This window comes from Manacus vitellinus, unplaced genomic scaffold (genome assembly GCF_001715985.3).
Source record: "Manacus vitellinus isolate BGI_N305 unplaced genomic scaffold, ASM171598v3 scaffold_58_pilon, whole genome shotgun sequence".
NCBI classification, from domain to species: domain Eukaryota; kingdom Metazoa; phylum Chordata; class Aves; order Passeriformes; family Pipridae; genus Manacus; species Manacus vitellinus.
The window spans coordinates 1,068,969-1,091,759 of NW_021940671.1; the positions used below are offsets into that span (position 1 = coordinate 1,068,969).

Sequence of the window (22,791 nt, forward strand, 5' to 3'; positions counted from 1 at the left end):
TGCGGCTGGAAGAGGCTTCCCGGAGCTCATGACGGCCGCCAAGTTCCTGCTGATGCGCTCGGTGATTGACATCTGCCAGGAGGTCATCAAGCAGTCCAACGTGCAGCTCCTCGTGCCCCCCGCGCGCCCTGACATTATGCTGTTCCGTCCGGGGGCTGCCGACCTCGGCTTCCCTCTTGACATGACCAACGGTGCCGCTTTGGCGCCCAATGGCAACGGCATCGCCGGCATGCCCGAAGACGAGGCCACGCGGGCCGCGCTCAGCGCCGCTCAGTCCTCCCTGCCCGTGCTGCAGGGCGTGGACCGCCTGCCCATGGTGGCAGGACCTCTGTCCCCACCGCTGCTGGCCTCGCCCTTCCAGAACGTTGCTGCTAGTGCCCCCACTTTAAGCACCAAGAGGGGCAGAGGGCGTCCCCGCAAAGCCAACCTCTTGGACTCCATGATGTTTGGTACCCCGGGGGGCCTTCGAGAGGCCGGTATCCTGCCTTGTGGCCTCTGCGGGAAAGTGTTTACGGATGCTAATCGTCTTCGGCAGCACGAGGCTCAACATGGGGTGACGAGCTTACAGCTGGGCTACATAGACATCCCACCCCCCAGACTGGGTGAAAATGGTGTCCCCGGTCAGGATGACCCCGACGCACCCCGGAAAAGAAGCAGGACGAGGAAACAGGTGGCCTGTGAGATCTGTGGCAAGATTTTTCGGGACGTGTACCACCTGAATCGGCACAAGCTGTCGCACTCTGGCGAGAAGCCGTACTCTTGTCCAGTGTGTGGCTTGCGGTTCAAGCGGAAAGACAGGATGTCCTATCATGTTCGATCTCACGATGGCTCTGTGGGAAAGCCCTACATCTGCCAGAGCTGTGGAAAAGGCTTTTCCAGGTAAGAGAGTGCTTGTAAGGACCACAGACACCAATGGAGACCTAGGAAGTTGTCTTTCCTGTCCCTTGGGATATGTACTTAGGATAGTTTGACCGTTCCATTTTAAAATGTCTCGAGAAGTGGGACTTCCATCATTTCCTCTGGGACGCTATTCTGCAGTCTCCTGAAAGGGTTTAAAAGTAATTAAGACATAGAACTGGGAGTCAGTTGGCTTCTGGGGAACATTCCCAGCTTTATCCCAGACTTGGTGTGAGTGTGTCCTTGGGCAAACGAGTCTCTCCCTCAAATGACTCTTCTGTGAAATGGGTATTGAAATAATTACCTGCCTCACAGAAGTGCCTGGAGACCACTGATTTGTAGGTAGTTTGAAGGTGCTGTTGAAGTGCAAAATAATACATCTCAAGATTATTATTTTTCTCGTATCCATTTTAAATTTTCTTTTTCTTAACTTCCCTTCATTTCTCTTAGTTCGTAATGTTTTTTATCACCCAAATGTGAAGGAAGAGGTGAGATTTCAAAGGCTGCAGCATCAAGTATCTTTTATTACATGATCTTTGTGTCCTTTGGGTTTACATCCTTCTGAAGGGGATCCTGTTTCTGCCCTGCAACATACGTAAGATCTGTGCATTTAATGTTGCTGATTTTCTGTTGTCGCTGTTTGTGGGAGCTAATTTAATGAGTAGTTTGGTACACGTAGTTGTGTTAGTGGTATCTTATAGTCTGAGTTAATGAATTTGAAACTCTTTTGGAAGTTTGCTGCTCGCTTTGAGATTAGAAGTAGTGGGGGGGAGGGGGATGCATACACTCTTATTACTTCTGTACCAGCAGTCAGTTTTCTACAGCAGTTGCCTTGCTCTAACAGGAGGGAAGGAATCAAGATATGAAAACAAATCAAAAGGCCACTAGGCTATATAAACTGTGGAATTGCGCCCCTGCAAATTGTGGAATTCTGCCCCCGCTAGCTCTCTTTTTGATAGAGGGACTTTTTGTTAGAGGGACTTTTTGTTATTGAAATAAATGATGAAAATGTAGCCATCCTACCCTCCCTTTTTTTTTTTAATTGGCAATAATTAGGGATGCATCGCCATAAGGACTGCAGATTTAGTGATGGAGAGTCACAAAATGAAAATTTCATCCGTGGCTCGAAGTGAAAGTATTTTTCTTTTTATAGCGCTACCTGGCATCGTGTACCAATTTTTATTGTTTTTATTGACACTCAGAGATTTCTGCTGTTGCTGTATGAAACGTTTTTGTCATCAAGGGAGACATACGTGTTGAGCTCTCATTGTTCCCAGTAAGTTAATGTGAACAGGCAGGAATGCTGTTACAAAAGTAAACAACAAAAGTGTTTGCATATCTTTGTAAAATCGCGGTATGAATGAAACTACAGACTTTAGGTTTCAGTCCTCAGTCTGAGGAGCAGCCACAGGAGGCTGGAAGCGTGATGTCTAATTTTAGTCTCCTTTCCTTTATTCGGTAGCGCAGCACGTGAGGTGGCTGGGCTGGGGGTAGGCTGAAGGACCCCAACCAGTCTGTCCGGTTACACCACTCCAGCCCCTCGCTGGAGCATCGGGTTTAGGAGCCTCACTGCAAAGTTCAGCCTATTTTCTGCCTGCAGTGCGTGAATTCCATCCCGCGCCCTCTCATTGGCGCAGCTGCGAAGCTGGGGGAGGAGAGGGTGGGGAACTTGTTTCCAAGCAGTTTTGGCCTCATACAATGAAAAGCTTTCTTTCCACTAGGAGAAACTCCCACCAGGAAAATCTGCAGCTCTTCAGTCCTTTCTTCTTCAAAGTAGGCTTTGCTGGTTGTGAAAAATAGTCTTTTTTCAGTAATAATTTGCTCTTCCATTGCACCTTCTAGTTGGGACCTTCAGAGCACTTTATTTGTATCAATGCAGTCTCCCCACTAAGTTGTGAGTTAGGACAGTATTTTTTCATCTTTAAGGTGGAAAATGTGTTACAGCAACAGAGTTTAGGGTCAGTCTTTTTGCACAGAGATACTTAAAGTTGGCTTTTTATATCCATGTTTGGGACATAAACCAAAAAGGTCTGATTTTCAAATATTCAGCCACTGTAAATCAAAGCATCCTGATTGTCAGGATCTAAATAGGATTTTGGAAGGGGACATGCAGGCTTGAAAAACTGTAACTCATATTTCCCTTTTTCTCTCATCATTCAGTCATAATTTCTTCCTGAGAAAATGCTGCCTTTTTAGCAAGTTGGAGAGGGTACATAACAAGGTAGAATCCCAGTTGTTGGTGATCTGGTTCTTGGAAAGTCAAATATCACTATATTTGTAATAGATCCAGCACTGGGATTTTTTTTTTCTTTGGTTAAAATTGTAAGTTTATTTTTAGTATTTGTTTTAAGTGTGCTTATGTGTATTTTCCTTTAAGGCCAGACCACTTGAATGGACACATCAAACAGGTGCATACCTCAGAGAGACCTCACAAGTGTCAGGTAGGAGCCAGAGGGGTTTAGACTGATGTGTGGGTGATCTTTGGCATTGGATTTATGTGTGCAGACAATTCTGAAGTACCAGTAAAGACACCATGTGTGTGTGAGTTGGGCTAAATGTTTGTGAAGAACAATGTTCCAGTGACAGCTGCTTTACATCCCTCCCCTCCCCTCCTTTTCTGTCCCAGCCCAGCCCAGCCCCTGTGTCATCTACAGCTTTGGTCCTCCTGCTTCCTTCCCCTTCTTCCCCTTCCCTCCTGCTCTGTCCCAGTCTCACCCTGGATCTCTTGCTCAGCCACCTGGGCTTGGAGTCAGTGGCACTGATGATTCCTTCCCCTCCCCTCCCCTTTTTTTAACTGCAGTTGTTGCCATTAGGAGGCTCCAATGCCAACTACATTTTTTTTAGAATAATTTCAAACAAAAATAATATATTATAATTATCATAACTTGTCAAGATACCCATTTTTTTAACTCACATAGCCTTCAGAACATTGCACTGAGCAAAATTGGAAGCTGTTTTTTATCCCAGGGTGAATATAAACAACAGCATCACAATATCCTTTGTCATGCAAGGTCACAATGCTGTATATAGTTTTTTGCAGTTAATAAATTATTTGTTAGGGTTTGAAAGATCAAATGAAGGGATATATTTTGTAATTAATTTATAGAGAGATTTAAAAGGTGCATGGAAGTATCAGTTAAAACCAAAGCTGAGAATCAGCTCCACTATTATACACTGCATTCACATAGATGTTGGGCAAATTTCTATAACATATCCTGGGCTAAGAGTCTCCATGCTTGGTTTCTGCAGAGAGATTTATTTAATACTTATTTGAAGAAGTTGGAGCAAGATTATTTTCTTTTTCTTTGAGGACAAGGATTTTTTCTCCTAAAATATTCACCCACATTTTATGAACTCAGTCAATCCTACATGACTGCTGCCTCCCAATCTGCATTTTTGCACATTTTGATACATCTCTCCTATGTTTCTTTAAATTGTGAGAGTTTTGAAACATTTTGCAATTTTAATAATCTAGTGAACAGTTCTCCAAATAGCTGGAGCCATCTGAAGGTTTCTGTTGACATCCATATGATCTGTGGAAGCCCAGCACCTTTGAAAGTCAGGCCACAGAGCCATCACATTGATTGAACTGTATGTCCTATATAAAGCTTTAGATTGGTTTAAGCTTCTTAAGATGATTTAGGCTTTATAGATTTATACAAATTGGAAAATTCCACTCATAAAAAGACTTGCCAATCTGGGGACAGCAAGGGGTCTGGGTGGATGAAGACAACCACAGATTTTTTCCATAACCATGTATTTGTCCACAAGTACAAAAATGAATGTTTAGTCCCAACATGAACAGAAACTCCTCAGTCTTTTGCCAGTTGCTACCAAGGTGACTGAATGGACACAGTTTATGAATAACACTGATAGAAGTGAATTATCCTTTGCCAGCTGATGCCTGATAATTTTTTTATAGTTTCTGATTGATTTAAGTGTATTAAATATAAACTCTGTGTGAATCAGAGGAGACACTAAGAGTTAGAAAGAAAAGAAATGTGGAAGCTAAGATTGTACAGCCAAGCTCAACCCCTTCTCCTTGCACACATGTATTTTGTGACAGCAGTTTCTAAGAACAGTCTCATCATGTGTTGTCTGAAGTGCCATAACACTGCATGCATTGTCCATCTCAGTTAAAAGGCATAGGCTACAGGATACAAGCATCAGGGCAGAGCTGAGATTGTCCTCCAGGCTTGGTTTGTTCTTGATTTTTGACTGCTTAACCCTGCAGAGTTAATTTTTTATGAATCTTAAGGTATAGAAAATTTGTTAATGACCTCGTGTGTGTCTTTGCAAAAACTACTTGGTAATGTGCTGTCAGATTTAGAAAGTCTTCTTAAACATGCACAGATCTGCTGTACATGGTACAAACACAGAGGGGGTGCTGTCACACTGAACATTTGTTTCAAACATGAAAGCTGAGGTATAAATTGATAAAGTTCTTGTGATTATCTCATAGCCAGTTATGCTTCTGTTCTGGATGTGTATCTAAACACAGGATCTGACCACAAAGAAGGAAAATAGCTTCATATTGGCATGTTGTTTGCCCATTTTCCATTCCTTTTTTCCATGGATTTTATTTGGCAAATGAGCTCCCCATGAGAGCAGCCTGAACAGCATCGAGCATCCTTTTTGAATCTGTTGAGTTCCCGCTGAACATTCCTGTTATTGTCATGCTTTGTTTATGTTTACTGAAAAAGAGAATTACTCTGTCAGTAAACAGAAGAGCATTCCAGAATCCTCTATTGCAATGGCATTTTTGGAATTTGTGCTCTGATTTAAACAAAATCCACCAGCCCTTTACCTGAGCCCTCATGTATCTTTGCAAACCAACAGATATCTGTGTTTTGTTGATGTGGCATCATGGTACACTTGGAGTACCAAAACAGAAGTGAGAAGGTATCAACCCAACTACAGAATAAATGAAATGAAAGTATTAGGAGCAGAACAGTTACAAAGCTGAGCATCACTGCAGCAGCTGTAGCTTTCAGTGCTCAGTTTGTAGTCCTGCACTCAGCCCCCTAAAATCTGTGCTTCACAGATCTTTCACAAGCATCCTAAGTTCCAGCACCTCTAGCACCTGGTGCCAAAGACCTGACTCCAGCTGGTTCATTACTGTTAAAATAGACTCAGAGTAGGGAAGGTCTCCACAGAGGCAAAGCAGCTGGGAAATCAGATCCAAGGAGTTGTTTTGGTGTCCAGGCAAATGGCACTCTGGATTTTTTTCCCCGGATTGCTGCACTGGTGATTTTTTTGGGTTATTTTTAATTTTTTTTTTCCCAATCTGACAGTTTGAGTTGTGATAGAGGAGAAGGGGTAAGTCAGTTTTGTGGCCCCAGTGGGATGGCTCAGAGTGCTGACTCCATGGGAAGGGTGAAGCTGTGTGAATGGGATGAACGTTAGGCTGCAGTCTGGGAGGAAATGGTGATCTGAAAATCTGTGGATGTGAAAGGACAAGGGGACAAAACGGACGTTTGCTCCTTCTCAGAGACAAGAGACAGCTTGTTCTGGCACACTGAATAAAAAAGAAAAATGCAGGTTAAATTAAAGCACAGCTTAATTGGCATCCCAAGTCCAGTGCTTTTCCCATTGATTTCAATGCAGAATGAGTTTCTTCCTGTCCTAATTTCTCTTACTTCCTGCCTATTAGCAGGAAAATGGCAGCCACCATGGAATAAGCTCAGAGACATCCACATCCATAGAAAAGTTGAAACTTCAAGAGGTATTTCTTAAACAATGTTTTTTAAACTTTATATATTCTTTTTTGGTCTATTTATATACCTGTGCAATGTTTGATAGGAAAGCACTGGAGAGTTTTCTTCTATGATTAACAATTAATGATAAATATTTAGCACTCATTTAGCACTTCACATCTTTTGTAAAATAAGACCTTTTTTTTTCTCTATACCTTTTATAAATATTAACTATTTGAATATTAACTTTGGGGTTTTCTTTAAACCTAGTCCTGTTTCCCATTGTTATGATTCAGCTAAACTGGTTCTTGCTTTCTCCACTGGACTTAATTATTTTTTTTAAGCTTCTTCACAGATATATTTTCTCTATAGCTTATCCAAAGGTGAGCTTTGCACAACTCAGCAGCAAGAGTGAGAAATCAATCACAGAAATTATTATATGGCCTTTCCCTAAGCTTTCAACTTGCTAAGTTCACTCTGGCTCAGATGTGGTTTCACTTCTGGCATCCCTGTATTTGTGTGATCTGTCTCTGATCTGTTTATGAGCTTATGCCCCCCCAGTGCTCAGGAGTGGACGTTCCTGCAGCTCAGTACCTTTAGATTTACTGATGATGGATCTCTTGGCTGTCACTGATTATCTAGTTATATATCTTTAGCTGATATCCAACACATTGGTTACTATCAGTGCTGCAATCCTGCCTTCAGAGAGTGTTTAGCTCTAAGAACATTTCAGTAAGTGAAAGCTGCACCTGTTTTGCTCAGCGCTGTGTCCTGGGATTTCAAAGGAGGAGAAACCTTTCACGTTCAAGAGTTTGCCTCTTAATCCTACACAACTTGTAATTTATGAATCTTTGTCTAGTGAGCTTAGTTAAACTGTATCACAGAAATCCAGATAGTTTTACTGTTGCCTTTTTAATTTCATTAAGTCCTGATCCTCTGGGGTGTTAAGTCTTGTGCTTGCTGCAGAGCAGCCTCAGCTCCCTGGGAGTTTGCCACACTGAAGCATCTCACAGGATCAAATGAGTGTAAAGCCTGTTGAAGTTGATAGGTACTTTTCAGCTGCCTTCAATGTTTTTTGGATTAAGCTCTTGATAACTGAATTTTATATATTTACATGTGTTACCCTCTTCCGTATTATCAGTTTCACTTACTTGACATTACAATTTTGGAATTTTACTAGGATTGTTACTTTAACAAGTCTATCTCTATTGGAACAGTGATTTAATTACATATGGATACTTGAAAAGGTAGAATATATCCAGTTCCCAAGTCACTTAATAGCCTCATATTATTTTTAGGGGGTTCTGGTTATACATCTTAAAACTGTGTTATTTTATATAAAGGTGGTATAAACAAAGCACTGTCCACTCTTGGCTGTCACTGCTGCCCCTTGCTCTGGTCACTGTGATGTGTGTTTGCTTTGATTTCTGCTCTCACACTTGTGAAGTGGGTCAGACTGTGTCTCCCATCCCCTGTACAGCCCATGGCTGGTGAATTATTTCCCTTCAGACCTTAGAGATAGAACAAGCCCTTGAGAACTGGCAGGCTGCTGCAGCAGGCTGTGGACAGAGCCTGCGTGCCTGCCCATTCCTGGAATTATAAAAATGGGAGGGAGCCTTCACTCATCATATGGATTTCATCTGGGAAGTGGGCAAGTAGAATGGATATTATGCCAAATCGAGCTTGTTACGTGGTAGTAAGTAGAATATGATACTTTGATCAGGGGTAAGTTATAAACAGATTACAGTGTCCTGCAGTTATTTTGATACCTGCTCAGTTCTGAGGCTTCACTTGTACAGTTTGTCTGCACTGCTGCTGTGGATACCAGGATGACTCTTCTACTGTCTCTTGTCATATTCTCATCCCAGATGATTCTCTGATGCTTTGTTTGTATGTCTTCATACTCCAAAAGATTCTGTGTACTGGAGTCAGATTGATCACATCAAAGAGCAGAATGTAGGAAGATGACAGAGAGGACATTTTGAGTGGTCCAGAGTGATCCAAAGTGATGGCTCAGTGAAATGGCAGAAATTACTGTAAATGCAATGAAGTGGTTTGTGCTATTTCTGTTGTTAAATATTATTTGAAATTTTAGTATCTTCATCCTCAGAGAGGAGCTAAAGCCTTACAACTCTATCTTGATTTAAGTTTTACTGTCTGTAATATGTTAGAGCTGTTTCCTTAATTCTTTCAAGTAGTAACATCACATCATGTGCAATGTGTTGGTGATCTGAATTTTTTTGTTTGTGGGGGAAAATGGCTTGTGCATCATGTCATTTGTGTCTTTGCTCAGGATCTAAGGTATTTACTCTAAAGAATACTAAATATATTCATCAATATCAGTGCTTTTGGCAGAGCTGATGAGTCACATGGTTCTCGTTGTACCTGCAGACTTGTAATGCTTCCTTTGCCACTCGTGACCGGCTGCGCTCACACCTGGCCTGTCATGAAGACAAAGTCCCATGCCAGGTGTGTGGGAAGTACTTGAGAGCAGCATATATGGCAGATCACTTGAAGAAGCATAGTGAAGGACCAAGCAATTTCTGCACTATCTGTAACCGAGGTAATGAAGAAACTATTCTTTTCTTTCAGGGGGCTGGGGTGGCACTGGAGGGGAGCTGTGAGGCTGAGTGACTCTGCCTGCAACAGGAGGAGGTTCTACCATGTGTGTGACCATCCCCTGAGACTGCTGCAGCTGTAGGGCTGGCTGAGAGTTCCTAAAGAAACTCAGTTGAAATCTGAAGCAAATTGTTTCGAGACAGTTTTAAGAATTTTAATTGCTAAATAGCCACATCCCTATACAATAACCACGATAAGTTGCCTTGCTGCTGTTCACTATACATCTTCTTTTCCTATACCTGGTTAGACTTGAGTCCTTGCAACCAGTTTGGAAGAAGAATCTCTGAAATACACATCAAGTTGAAAATCATACACTGAGCATAAACAGATTTACATTTTGTTATCAAGTCTTGCTCAACCTCCTGGTGCAGCAGAGTCAAGCTACTTCTCCCTCGTAACCCAAGAAATTGCTTTGCATTAATGTACATTTCTAAAACAGATTTTGTGAAGAGCACTAGAAATGTGTTTTACCTTTATTTGTACAAATACAGCTTTTCATAGTATCTGGAGTTGGAAGGGACCCATAAAGATCATTGGATCCAACTCCCTGCTCCTTGCAGGACTATCTAAAACTAAACCATAGGACTAAGAGCTTTTGAAGCTTTTCTGTCTGTTTATGGTATTCTTCAGTTGAAGATAGTTGGAAATTTAGGTTTTGTGGGATGTAAGGCGAGCTGGAAAAATGATTTTGACTTATTGGTGTCTTTTTTTTTCAATTATTAATATACAACTTCAAAATACACTGTTGGCTCACACAGCTAGTAAGGGTTGGAAGAGTTGCTGCTGTGTTTTGGAATCTTGTTTTTTCCGATGAGTCATTTTTTTTCTGATGTGTGTTCCCTTTTCTAATTTAAGAGATGTGAAATCTTCTGAGAGAGAGAATAAAGCTGTTCTGTGTTTGATGTGAGGACTGTACAGGGAGCTTTTGGAGTTGATGAGTAATGAGAGACATTAAACTGAAAGGGAAGTATTTGCACTTGTTGAACAGTGTGTTAGGTCCTGAAAGTGATATTAACAGTGTGAGTGGAAAAGGCATCTGGGATGAGAATCCTGAGGTTCTGAAGCTCCAGTAGATGGTGTGAAATGAAGTTTGCCCTCCTTTTCAGCTTCTGAAAAACTGCTTAAGCTTATCCCGATTCTTTTTGTGGTAACAATGAAAGATCCTATGCAAGATCCAGGTGCTGTCCTGCTCTCCTTCAGCTGAGCGTGGTGCCAAACAGAAACTCCCCCGAGTTGGGAGGAATTGTCTTGTTTCCAAGATTTGTGAGCTTGAGTTTCAGCGTAACTACCACTGGATGTCACTGCAGCTCTTTGGAAATGGAGCCAGTGTGACAAAGACAGACCCGGCATTCAAACAATGACATGACCAGGGGGTGTATTCACATTTTACAAGTCTAAATGTACAGTGGAAATTTAAAAATACTCTTCTCTGCAGAAGGACAGGGGACCTGTTGTACAGTCACCTTTAAGCAACTCCTTTCTTACAGTTCGTGTACTTCACAGCAGTTGTCAGAGTTGTCAGAATTGTGTACTGTGAATTTCAGTTTACAGCAGGACTTGAAAAATGTAATTAATGTGGTAAATTACTGTTAAATATCTACCCAATGTTAAAATTCATAGGAAGGGGAAGTCACAGATTGGATTTGTCAGATGACTGTGTTACAACCTCACTGTTTTACGCTGTAAATGTTGATTACAGATTTATGATCAGTGACAGCAGAATTTTTCATCCCAGGTGCTCTAGAATCAAATCATAATGGTCATAGTTTTAATTAGATATCTTTTAAAAGTGTAGAGCCTGACAAGATGGAGTCTAGTGGAAGGTTTCTGGATCAGAAACACCTGTTTGTGGGCACTGGGACAGTCAGAAGCTGCACTAACCCGACGGTTGTGCCGTGCCTGCAGTGCTTGTGCAGTGGTGTTTGGTTTATTCTTCCCCTGCCTAATGTGCTGGTGTATCTTTTAATTTTAACTTAGCTGGTTCTGGATATAGTAAATGTCAAACTCTGGATATAATAATTGTCAAGCAAGAATGCTTTCCAAGCCCAGGCTACTTGGAGAGAGAATTTTGGATGTTGGCCCACACACAAAAAAAAAGTGGATGAAAAGATGACTCTTACCCAGCTGAACATTCCCAGTGTTTATGACAGAGCTTAGAATCCCTCAGTTGGACTGAAAGCTTTTCTGTGGAACTTAATTAAGCAGCTCATGTTCTTGTAAAGGTGTAATGGATTTAGGAGATGGGGCTGGAACTCAGCACCTGACAGAAAGCAGCAGCCAGTGGTTTGCCATGTCATGTGTGTGCCCATTTGTTGATCATATCTATTTCTTTTACAACATGGCAGTTTAATATCCAGAAATTAGCAGCTGTGATTTGATGGTTTTTGCAGGTTATTTTCTTACTCAGGGTCTTTATGCTTAGAATAATCATGGAAGCAATTAAATCTTTTAAATCAGGGAAACAGTACAATGGTTTTGGGGGGGTTTTTTGGTTGGTTTTTTTTTTCCCTGGGATTTTGGTTGTTTTGTTTGCTTTTGGGGGTTCTTTTTCTTTTAGTTTGGTTTTTTTTAAGAATTTGTCTAAAATATGCTTATAAAATCTAATCCTCAAGCCTCACTTTTTAAGACAAATTCTCTTTAATCAGGTTAAATAAAAAAGACCTGCTTCTGTTGTCTTGTTGCATAAACTTCTATTACCATCCTTAGGAAATTTATTTGCTTGTGTGGACAAATTCAAGAGATTGATGACTTTGGCAAATCTTGAGCTGGTACTTTGTAATAACAGGTGCAACTCAGAAGTTTGGGTTTTCTGTTTCAGACACAGACACACTGTTTGTTCACAGAAATCAAATGAGTGAGGAGAAGGGTAGATATTCCAATCACAAGTGGGATGGAATTTATTTTTACTATAAGATGAATTCTTGCACTTTTCATGGAGGACACAAAGTCCATTAAAGCAAGAGATTCTCTGCATGTTCCAACTAAATCCAAATTAGAATTTTTGAACAGGGAGCATCCTGCAATTATTTCTCTAATTTATCTCCATATAGATGTTATGTGGGAGATCAAGGGATAGGTCCCATTTATATAAAGCAGATAATTTCCTCTCTATGCATGTTTTTCTTCTGGTATGAAGAAATAATCTGCTTCTCAAAGCAGAGAGATGTGTAGGGTAAAACAATAATTACATTCCTTCTCAGAAAAATACTGCCACTTTATCCTCTCCACAAGTCTGACTTTGTTCTGAAAGAGACTTTTAAAAGTAAGGGATTTTTGTCCATGAACCCCCATCTTTCTAGGACAGCTATTCCTAATTAGTCTGGTGGAGGAAAAAAAGGCCAGTGCACTTATGCTTCAGGAAAAAATTAGGATAAAAACAAACTCCCCCAAATCTCCCTTTAAACAGTTTCCCATGAAGCAGTTGGCATTCTTAGGGCTTTGATGGAAGTTGATGACTCACATGTTCATCTGCCAAGTGCATAAAGGGGAGCTAACACACTTTGCAGCAGTTTCCATTATATAAAACAATGTGCTCTACAAATAGAATTGCAGAGTTCAGAAATAATATTGTGTAGCAGAGATTACAGCTTCAGATTCTCCTGTGTCAGTCCTGGTTTAGAAAGCCACTGAATACCTGTGTGTAGCCCTTTTTTAATGGTTGGCAGGGAGATTTTAGTGCACTGCTACATAAAAGAGGTTGATCTCAGCATGCCTGTGGTTACTGGACATGTAGGAAATAAGGGAAGCACCTCGTAGGTGGAAGTGTCACTATTATGTCTGTACCCTTTTCTCTGCCAGTCAAACACTGGTTCTTTCCATATCTACAGAAAATTCTTGTTATTTATAGAAAATCCATTCTCTTGTTGCCCAGTGAGGTTTCAGTGCAGCGTTTGGTGTCTGAGGGCAGGTCTTGCATTATTCCCTCACCCTGATTCCCTGGATGCCTTGGCCTGGCTCCTTCTCTCCATTGTGTTTCCAGAGCCGGATGTTCTTGGTGTCTTGAATTGTGATGTATCTACTTTTCTGTGCTTTTATCTTCAGCTCAGGGGTCCCCAGTAACTACCTCTTGTTCATTCCCAGCAGCCTGCCCTTTCCCCCTTCAGCAGGCTGCTGTGGACTTCTGTCTCACTTTGCAGGGCCTGGATACTCTTTGATCCTGGCTTGTAAGGAAGAGCCTGGGCAGAGGGATATTCTGTTGGCTAGGCATGGGAGAATCTACTGTAAAGCCACATTCATGATTAAATTCAGCACCTGAAACTAACAGCTGCTGTCAGAAAATCCACCCCACAGATGTGTGCAGGATCCTTCCTAAGATATTATATATCATCAAATGTAAATACAGTTATAGCACTATAAATTGGCTTTACAGTAGAATAACTGTTCATATTTTAAGTGATTGGTATGAAAGTTCTCTTGCAGGGGCTTGTGCTGTAAATGCTGGATTGGTTTAAAAAAACCTAGGGCTTGGGTTTTCCCTCTCCAGAAAGGGAACCTGGAACTCTGGGCCTGTGACAGTGAACCTTGTCTTGTGTTTGGTTGTTAAAGGAAAATGTTTCTGACATGAAAGTGCCATAATATTCTGTTCAAAATCTAACAGAAAATTAAGCTGGTTGTTGGGAGGTTTACCTGTGTAGGAAATCTTTAAAATTCTGTCCTCCTTGTGTCTCATATATGGTCCAAATGTACTAGTAATAATTGCAAATCTTATGAAGATTGAATTTAAAAGCATTCCAAAGTATATGTGAGGTAATTTATTGCATTAAAGGAAAAGGACATGTGAGACTTCAAAAACCATTTTAAAAAGCACATGCACAGATGTAAAAGACCTGTTTTGTTCAGAAATCAATTGTTTGAAATATATGTTTTTAATTTCAGTGGTTTTGGCTTACGGATCAGAGCTGATAGAAATAGTGAAATTTATTTTTAATATTTTTTGTTTACTGTAGACAAAATACTCAGGATGAGCTGAATGCAGGAAATGTGTTCTAAAAATTACTGTAGAACAAAACTGTATACCTCAAAAACTCAGTAGTTTTAGCTTTCTGCCTTCTAGAAGTCACTATAAATGCCAGAAACCTGAGGGGAAAGCACACTAAATACCAACGAGGGGTGTTGCTAAATGGCATTCCTTTGAATCTTAACAGCATAAAATCAACTAATTAGAACTATTTTCCGAAGTGTTATCAGATGATAAAGGCATTTTTAATTAAAATAAATAAAACAGCACAAAAATGGTGAAGAGGCATGGGTGCCTTTTTCTATGATGTCTCTTCTGCCTTTTTTCCAGAAAGTTCCTTATCATCTGCTCAGTTTGGTTCCACAGAATTTGTTTTGAAGGAGGCCGTGCTTTCGTCACGACTAACAAAAAGCAAACACAGTCTGATGAAAAGTTTGCAATTCGTTGCTGCCTGATGACAGGATCCTACCTGAGCATGTCCTGGGGAATTAGCTGGTGTAAGGGCAGCTTTGGAATAGGGAGCAGGAGTAAAAGATTAAAGGTCAGGGAAGGCAGATGTGTGTCTTTGCTGGTGGCAGGATCTCATCTCCTTTTATCTTGTTTAGGTTTCTCCTCTGCCTCCTACTTAAAGGTCCATGTTAAAACCCACCACGGTGTTCCCCTTCCCCAGGTCTCCAGGCACCAGGAGTCCATCCCGAATGGGGGAGCAGCGTTCCACTGCGTCAGGACCTATGGCATCAAAGGCAAGAGACTCTGCTCTGCACTTGCTGCTCTGGGCAGAGCTGTGTGTGGTGGGGCGTTGGGCTGGGAGGGAGGAAGGACAGGGAAATACTGGAGACAAGCTTAGGGAGATGCAGAGGAATTCCACAGCATCGTGTAGGACGTGATACCTGCCCTTGGATAGCTGATCTAACAAGGCTGGGGGAAGGAGATGGACACAGAAGAGCATAGGAATTTTTGGCAGCTTCTTTGATTTTGGAGATTGAAAAAGCCACGTTGGTTCATCTTGAGCCTCTCCTGTGGAGCAGTGTCTGAATTTTGCCTGAGGGTGCAGATCATGGGCCAGTTCCTTAGTCCCACTCCACTGGAATCTCGTGTCAGTCAAACCAGGTTTCTGGTGAAGGAAGGGGGAGCTGCAGAATGCAGTTCATAAAGATTCATCCTCAAGATAATGAGGGGCCATGCAACTTTCTATAGCTAAACTTAGACTTCTAAAAGCTGTTATTGGAGGGGAGAGGGTGATAATAGTACTGGTACTTGTTTGTTTGTTTTTAACCTGCATTTAACTTCTGGGGGAAAAAAAAAGGAAAAAAATATTATTGTAAGCATAGCTTAAGAGTATTTAACTTCTGAATAAGTAAAGCTGTGTGTTTATCTGTGTAGAATAGCTTTTTGCCTTTTTGGTTTGAGCTGTCAGTATTTCTGGTGAAGCTGAAACATCAGAAGATGTTTTGCTTTAAACCCATGGTTATCTTTTTTCTTGCCCAGGAGAACACAGCAGGCTGGGTCAAACCAAGTCTGTGCCCTTAGAAAGCTACACGTGTGCAATTTTTTCTGTTGAAGTGTTATAGAGTTACTACAGTAGCCCTTTGGTTTTGGGTGGTGTGCTGACTTAACAAGAGATTTACTCCAGCTCAGTGGTGTACTGATTTCATGCATATCCTGTTTGGTTTGTAATGCTGAGTCCAGAGCAAATCTGTCTTTTGGGTTGTGCCAAGTGGTTCTTTGGTCTTTTAGAGTTAATAGTAGGTACAGCTTATTTGTATTCAGAGACTTGCCCAGTGAGTATGCCTGGGTTTCTCACGCTCATTCACATGCACTGAGCAAAAAGTGTGGCCAAACTTCCCTGGCATAGTGCCAGAGGAGAATGGGGAACACTCCAAACATACCAATGGCTTTTGCTGGGATAGGTATCCAAGTAACTTTAAAACAGTGTCCCTAACATCTCTCCTGTTTCACACTACAGCATTTAAAGGTGGAGCAATTTCAGATTGTGAAGTTCACTTTCAACACTGTTGCACTTGTGAAAAAGAGTTCCTTGAGACTAAGTGTAATTGCACTCAAACTGCAGGAGCTCACTGCTGTTGCTGAGTATTTCCAGGTTTCTTCCCATCTTGCTGCAGCCTGTGGTACTTTGTGAAGTTTCTCTAGGCTCTGCCCCAAAGTATCAACAATATTTCAGAAGTGTGTGAGTGAATTGCACAGTTAAAAAGTCATCATTAGGCCCATCCTTTCGTAGTATCTGAGGTGTAAACACTGTGAGACATCTCTGAGATTCAAGAAATGTTGTATAAACAAAAGACCCATTATGGTTGCATCCAGTATCATGACAAAGCCGTAATGAAACCCCAGCTGTTGCTCTGGGGGCAGCCTCATGGTCTGGAAAGAGGACCTGTGCTCAGGGGCTGGAAAATGTGAGGGATTGGATTTTAAGTGTGTAACATTCTGTCATGACAGGCATGAATGTGATCAGGTGGTAACCAACACAATCTAAATATGCTGAATACCTCTGTTTGGGGCATAAGATTCTGAAAACTTCTCTCTTTTCTTTTCCCGTAGAAGGCCAGAAATGTTCCCATTCGGACCCGATTGAGAGTTCTGATTCATATGGAGACCTCTCTGACACCAGTGACCTCAAGACTCCTGAGAAACAGAGCACCAACGGGTCCTTCTCGTGTGAGCTGGCAGTGAGCAAAAACAAAATGGAGACGGAAGGGGAGAAGAAATACCCGTGCCCCGAGTGCGGCAGCTTTTTCAGATCCAAGTCTTATCTGAACAAACACATACAGAAAGTTCACGTCAGGGCCCTGGGTGGCCCCTTGGGGGACCTGGGTCCTGCTCTGGGATCCCCCTTCTCACCCCAACAGAACATGTCTCTCCTGGAGTCCTTTGGGTTTCAGATCGTCCAGTCAGCATTTGCATCATCCCTGGTGGATCCAGAGGTCGACCAGCAACCGATGGGGCCAGAGGGGAAATGAGATCAGTGTGATCTTAGCAAAGCAAAGCAGCAGTCTGGCTATAGTGATAAGATGCTGTGAATGAAAGAGGAAATAATGGAATTGGGTTCTATAGCTGAGAATTTTTTATTCATTTTAGCTTCCCTCTTTGTCTCATGCCCTACCCCCACCTTTAAACTTCCACCGGGGAGAGGGAGAAAATGCTTCTTAGCTGATAAATTACAGAAGATGGTGGCCTTGAATAGGAGACATGACCCAAAACACTAAATGGAGCTTTAGAGGCTGCTGCTGGTGTTTCTCCGTGTTCTTCTGGAATAATGAGAAGTTGCCAGCACTGCTGTGAGAACGAGACAGTCCTAGTGACCGAGGCACCTGGGGAGCTACAGCTACAGGGAGCTATGGTTTTGTTCTCTCTCTATTCCCCACCCTCCCTAAACTACCCCAGAAAAACAGTAAGTTTTAAAAACAGACCCACTATTGAATAACATTAAGTAAAATGCCCCGTGGTTCCTAGCAGGTTACAATGCAGTTGTCCTTTTAAAACCAGAAAAAGTTTAAAGGAGGTGAGAGAATTCGAACCCCTTCTGCCTTTGTGAGGCTGTGAGTGCTGCAGCAGGACTGAACTGCTGAGAAAAATCACCTTTCAGAACAGGTTGTTTTAATTACTTTTGACCATTAAACTTGCTGTCAGGTTTTTAATTCTTTATTATTATTATTTTAGGACCTGTTGTAGTGAATTGCTACTGAAAAGCCAGTCTAAGGCGATACGCAGAGCACTCGTAAAGCAGCAGTCACATTAGGGTTAGTATTAATTTTTATTTTTTTTTTAGATGTACCATAATTAATAACTTGGCTAGTTGGTTGTTTTAAGTCTATGAAAGGAATAGTTTGTATGAAAAGAAAAAAAAAGAAAAAAAAAAAGGAAGGGAAAAATACCATTGCAGTCTGGTTGACTGGTGCTCATTTTTCATGTGGGGACCTAGGGTATGAACACGATCAGCTATCGGGTTGACACTATGTACCACTGACTTGTTTAGTGTGAATAAACCCAGGGGTTCACAGAGTGATTTTGGTTTAATTGGATTGGACTCTATTAAAGAAGTTAGTATGTTACTTTGCATCCCCTCGTTTTGTCTGGTTTTTGAGCAATTCAGCCACCTGTCCAAAAGGTGTGCAAGTGAGAGCCAGTAAGTAAGATGTTAATCCCACTCTACGCTGTGCTGTATTCTGAGCTGGGCTTTTTGACCACAGTCGTGCTCTCCTGATCTGCCTCTAGTCAGGTTTGCAAAAGCCAGTCTTACTCCTTTCTTTTCCAAAGAAGAAGGGTTTCTAGTATAAGAGGTGGGAATTGCAAACAGCATATCTCTGAAAAAGAATTGATTACAAAATGCAAAGAAGCTGGGCTTTAGGCTGTTACAGGTTCCATTTAATCTGAAAATACCACTTGTGCAGAAATAATGTCCTTTCTTGACCCTCCCTTTCCTCCCATGTTACTTGTCAAGGTTTTATGTACCAAACCCAGGTATAAATGTTGTTTAACACAGGGTTAGGAGTTAGGAATACTCTGAGTTTTAATTATGGTTCTGCTGTTGATGCTCAAGGTTACATAGAAGAGTTCCCTGAATTTATTCCTAAATTTCCTATCTGTGAAGAGTTTTCTCTACATCACAGTTGTAGAGAGGGTTAATGAGCGAAGGTTTAAGCAGTGCTTTGGAAAACTGCTTTGTGTTCTGAATGTCTCTAGAAAGGCCATTCTGAAGAGCCCAAGCCCCACACCAAACTTTCATCCCATGAAACAGTGCCTGTCTCCATCATTAATACAGTGCTGGAGCAGGGCAGATCCCTCAGACCAGGATCCACATCTGCTGCAGGAGATGTGCCTGTGTTAAATGGGATGGAGCCACAAACTATTGCACCACAGCTTGCCTTGCCCAGGTGCTCCTGATCCAAACCCTGCAGCTAATGCAGAACTGAAATCAGACACATTCCCATTTTGGTTTTATGTTTGGATTATAGAGCCTTTTGTAAGTATATGGATTTTGGAATGACCTTCTAAATTCTACAGAGTTAAAAGTTCCAGATTCTCTTGTTAGAAGCTACTTTTTTGTACTTGCTCTCGAGTGTTATAAACCCAGGATGAATAATCAATGGCTTTCTCTTTATAGCACCAGCACTTTCTAAATTGAGAGCATGTTGCAGTGGACTTGATGTTTTGCTATTAATCTGTGTTGGGAGACTGAAGGACATGTTCTTCTCCAGTCATCTTCTCCCAGAATCCCTGGAATAGGTATGAGTCTCATGTAAAAGGAAAAAAGCAAGCAAGCAAGCAAACAAACCCACCTTCAGACTAAAGCTTCATGGAATTGCTGTTGCTGTACTGGTAAGATTAGCTGAGAGGTAGAAACAGAACATTTCAGAAAAGTGACAAAACATTTTAAAATACCTTACAAATCTAAACAGTGCTGAGACAACCTTGTAAGCTGCCAAGGAAGTCAGGCTGGAGCAGGCTTTCCAGTCAGCATAACAATTCATGGGGATTAGCAGATGCAACTGCAGTCACTCTTTCACTGACAGCTCCTATTTAAGCCACAAAGTGAAGTTTCTGTTGAACTGAGGCTGGGTGCTGAAAGAGAGAAGTTTGTGTCCCTGATGTTCCCATGTGCACTTAAAGAGGGTGCACTAGTCAAAAAATTTAATTCCAAAAGCCAAATCCAGAGTATAGGATATTTTCATCCTCCATTTAGCTCCACTGACTTTAGTGTTAGTAGTGGGTTGAATTTTGGCCATGTCTATCAATTTAATTTTGAATGCTACAGACTTTGACCTGGTGAAACCAATGAAAAGCCTTGAACTAAAACTGAAGCCTTCTAAAACACTAACTGTGCATTCTGCTTGTCAAAGAAAATGCTTACTAAGGTGTCATGAATACACTGAATGAAAACTACTTACTTCTCAGTCTAGGGGACAGGGAAACAATTAGGCAGGAAGTTTACAATCCTGAAATGACAGTTCTAGATCATCCTGGTGTAAATGGGAGAGATTTGTACCAGCACAAGAGGCTGGTGCAGGCTTAATGCCAGCAGGAGTTTGGGCAGATCTTCAGCAGTGGTGTGTTTTCAGTGCTTTTTGCTTCTTTGGGGGCATACTGTTCCATTCTGGACAGTAATCTACATGCAAATCCTCTCTATTCTGTACTTTTGGAAATGTCTGTTTCTCATAGAACATGAGACAGATCCAAACAGAAAACCCAGCTCACAAGTTCAGAGTTCAGAGGGAAATAAGTACATTAGATGCCCTGAGCTGCAGCCTCACTTGTTGCTATTACATTTTATTTTTAATTGGCATATCAGTGTATAGGTGATAGCTCTGGTTTTGGGCCACCCTCCTTTCCTTGTCATCCCCTTTGGTGGGACTGCAATCCAGTGTTTGAGTCGGTGCATGTTTCTGCCAGGAAGGAAACTTCAGTTCATACAAATTTGGATCATCAGAGTCTTTGTATTACAGGAGTCCCATAACCTTTCATCTGAGGCTCAGAGTCTTGTGTATTAGGTATGATGAAAACATCTTCAGTCATTCATGATCTAAACATTAAAGACAGATAAGAAAGGAATAGATGCTTATAGGTGAGTGAGTGAAAGAAAGATGAAGGACTAAAAACCACTTGCATGCTTAAGTGTTGTGTTAAATGTAGGGCCACAGATTTATCAGGCTTCTTTTGTTGCCTGATTTGATCTTTATGTATGTTAATCCACAACAAATGCAAGATAAAGCAATTTAATAGGAATTTGTTCCACACTAAATTAAATGAGGTGACATGACCTTGCATTTGTCATGTCTTAAATGTGTGCAAACAGACTCAGTGGTGGGGCTCACCTGGTGCATGGTAATGTGGTGCATGTGAGCTCTCAATCCTGAGGGATTTTTGTGGGGAATTGATAGCAGAACCAGAAATTGAACACAGATTTTTCCTTCTCTCAATCCAGTGCCTTATAGTAGGGCAAAGTATTATATGTTGGGGGGATGATTTGTTTGTTTTTTAAAGCCAAGATGGTGTGGAGTTGGTCTTCCTACCAATCTTTTGAATAATTGTAAATGCCCAGTCACAATTTTAGACCTGTTTGAGTGCCAGTGACTTAGGGAATATTTGTTATTTCCCATGTATTCCCTGAAATTATTGTTTCTCCCTCAACTGCTGTCAGCAGTAAGGAATGACTTGAATAGAAGAGCTGTGTAACTGAATGTCTATCTAACTCAACTAATTGAATTGCTAGTATGAAAGCTAACCTAGATTTTGTAGGCTCTGTTGTAACTTTAGTGTCTTGTTTTTTCACTAAATCTTTGTTCCTAGAAATCAGTATCTGAACTTATGTCTTGAGTCGGGAGTGGGGTACCACTTTCAGCTTTAATTTTTTTTAAGGTGCTTGCTTGAGGAAGTAGATGCCAAAGTAAACTTCAAAGGAACTCCAGACTTCAGTGTTGGAAGAATGAACAGAGAGCAAAAGCTCTCTTTGGGTTTCATGAGAGATAAATGGACAAAGTAAAAAACAGCCACCAAAATTCTAAGTCATGAAACAGGACAGAAAACAAGAAAAGGCTTTTCTTTACCACCCACAAAAACAATCAGATATTTTCAATTGTTCAGCGTGGCAGAAACTCTGAGAGCAAGTGCCAAACAATCCCATGGAATGTGCTGGCTTTTTCAGCATTATCATACCTTAACAGCATTATCAATATCCAAATGTAAATCAAGCCAGCTTTGTACTGTTCACCTTTTGCCTGGGCACAATACCTGAGGTTTAATGAACAGAACATAAGCTCACAGTGAATCTCTGAGCTTATGCTCTCAGTTCCACTCTGAGAGACAAAACAAATGAGCAAAGAGGGAAAAAAAAAACAATAGGAAAACTTAAAACAGATTCTGGAAGATTCCAGTGTCTCCTGAGAGAGTCACGGTTCTTTATCCTGAACATCCTTTTCAAAACAAGATCCTTCAGCTGTTGTGAGTGAGCCTTTGGGAACAGATTTGGCTTCCAGCCCAGTGTGCTGCAGCTCCCTGCCCCTGTAAGAGGGCAGTGTGTCTGGAGCACTGGGCCTGGACCCAGAGGGAGGGAGGCAGGCACGGAGCAGGGATGCTCCCGGGATGAGCCACAGGTACTGCTCAGTCAGCAGCACCACACTGGAATGGTGTCCTCCTGCCTGCTCCCCTGACACCCTCACCCTCCTCACATCCCTGTGCCAGTGTGGTACCTACCCAGATGTGCCCAGCTCTGCAAATAACTGTGAGCTCTAAAACAAACCAGGGAACTATTTGGCTAAAAAGAAAAAAAACCCCAACCACTTAAAAATAGTGATGTGACATAACTGCAGAGTGATGCAGAGCAGGAGCAGGAGCCCTGGCTGTGAGGGGTTGTGGTGATGGCTGGAATGGTTTTGGAATGTTAGTGGAAAACCACAGTTGTGAGCTCTGTGTAGTGGGCAGTGACTGCCTGTTTGTAAAGAATTAACACCCTGTGTCATCTCCAGCCTCTTCCTGTGTTTGGTTCCTGTCTGTAAAATGAGATGATGATAACCCTGGGGTAAGGACGTGCCAGTATTTGATTGACATGCCAAATTGTGCTGCACAGTCGTGCTGCTGAACTCTGCTACAAATGTTTGGCCTCATTGA

At 41.6% G+C, this 22,791-nt stretch overlaps 1 protein-coding gene across 1 annotated transcript in view; it reads left to right on the forward strand.

Annotated features, from left to right (window-relative positions):
* Nucleotides 1-22,010, forward strand: part of PATZ1 (POZ/BTB and AT hook containing zinc finger 1) — a 25,414-nt gene extending 3,404 nt beyond the window's left edge. The window contains exons 2-7 of the mRNA XM_029963283.1: nucleotides 13-879; nucleotides 3,275-3,338; nucleotides 6,551-6,622; nucleotides 8,985-9,156; nucleotides 14,775-14,912; nucleotides 16,729-22,010. Of these exons, the coding sequence (XP_029819143.1) occupies nucleotides 13-879; nucleotides 3,275-3,338; nucleotides 6,551-6,622; nucleotides 8,985-9,156; nucleotides 14,775-14,912; nucleotides 16,729-17,147 (1,732 nt within the window). The 3' untranslated portion in view covers nucleotides 17,148-22,010. The remainder of the gene's footprint in view (nucleotides 1-12; nucleotides 880-3,274; nucleotides 3,339-6,550; nucleotides 6,623-8,984; nucleotides 9,157-14,774; nucleotides 14,913-16,728) is intronic.
* Nucleotides 22,011-22,791: the final 781 nt, after the last annotated feature.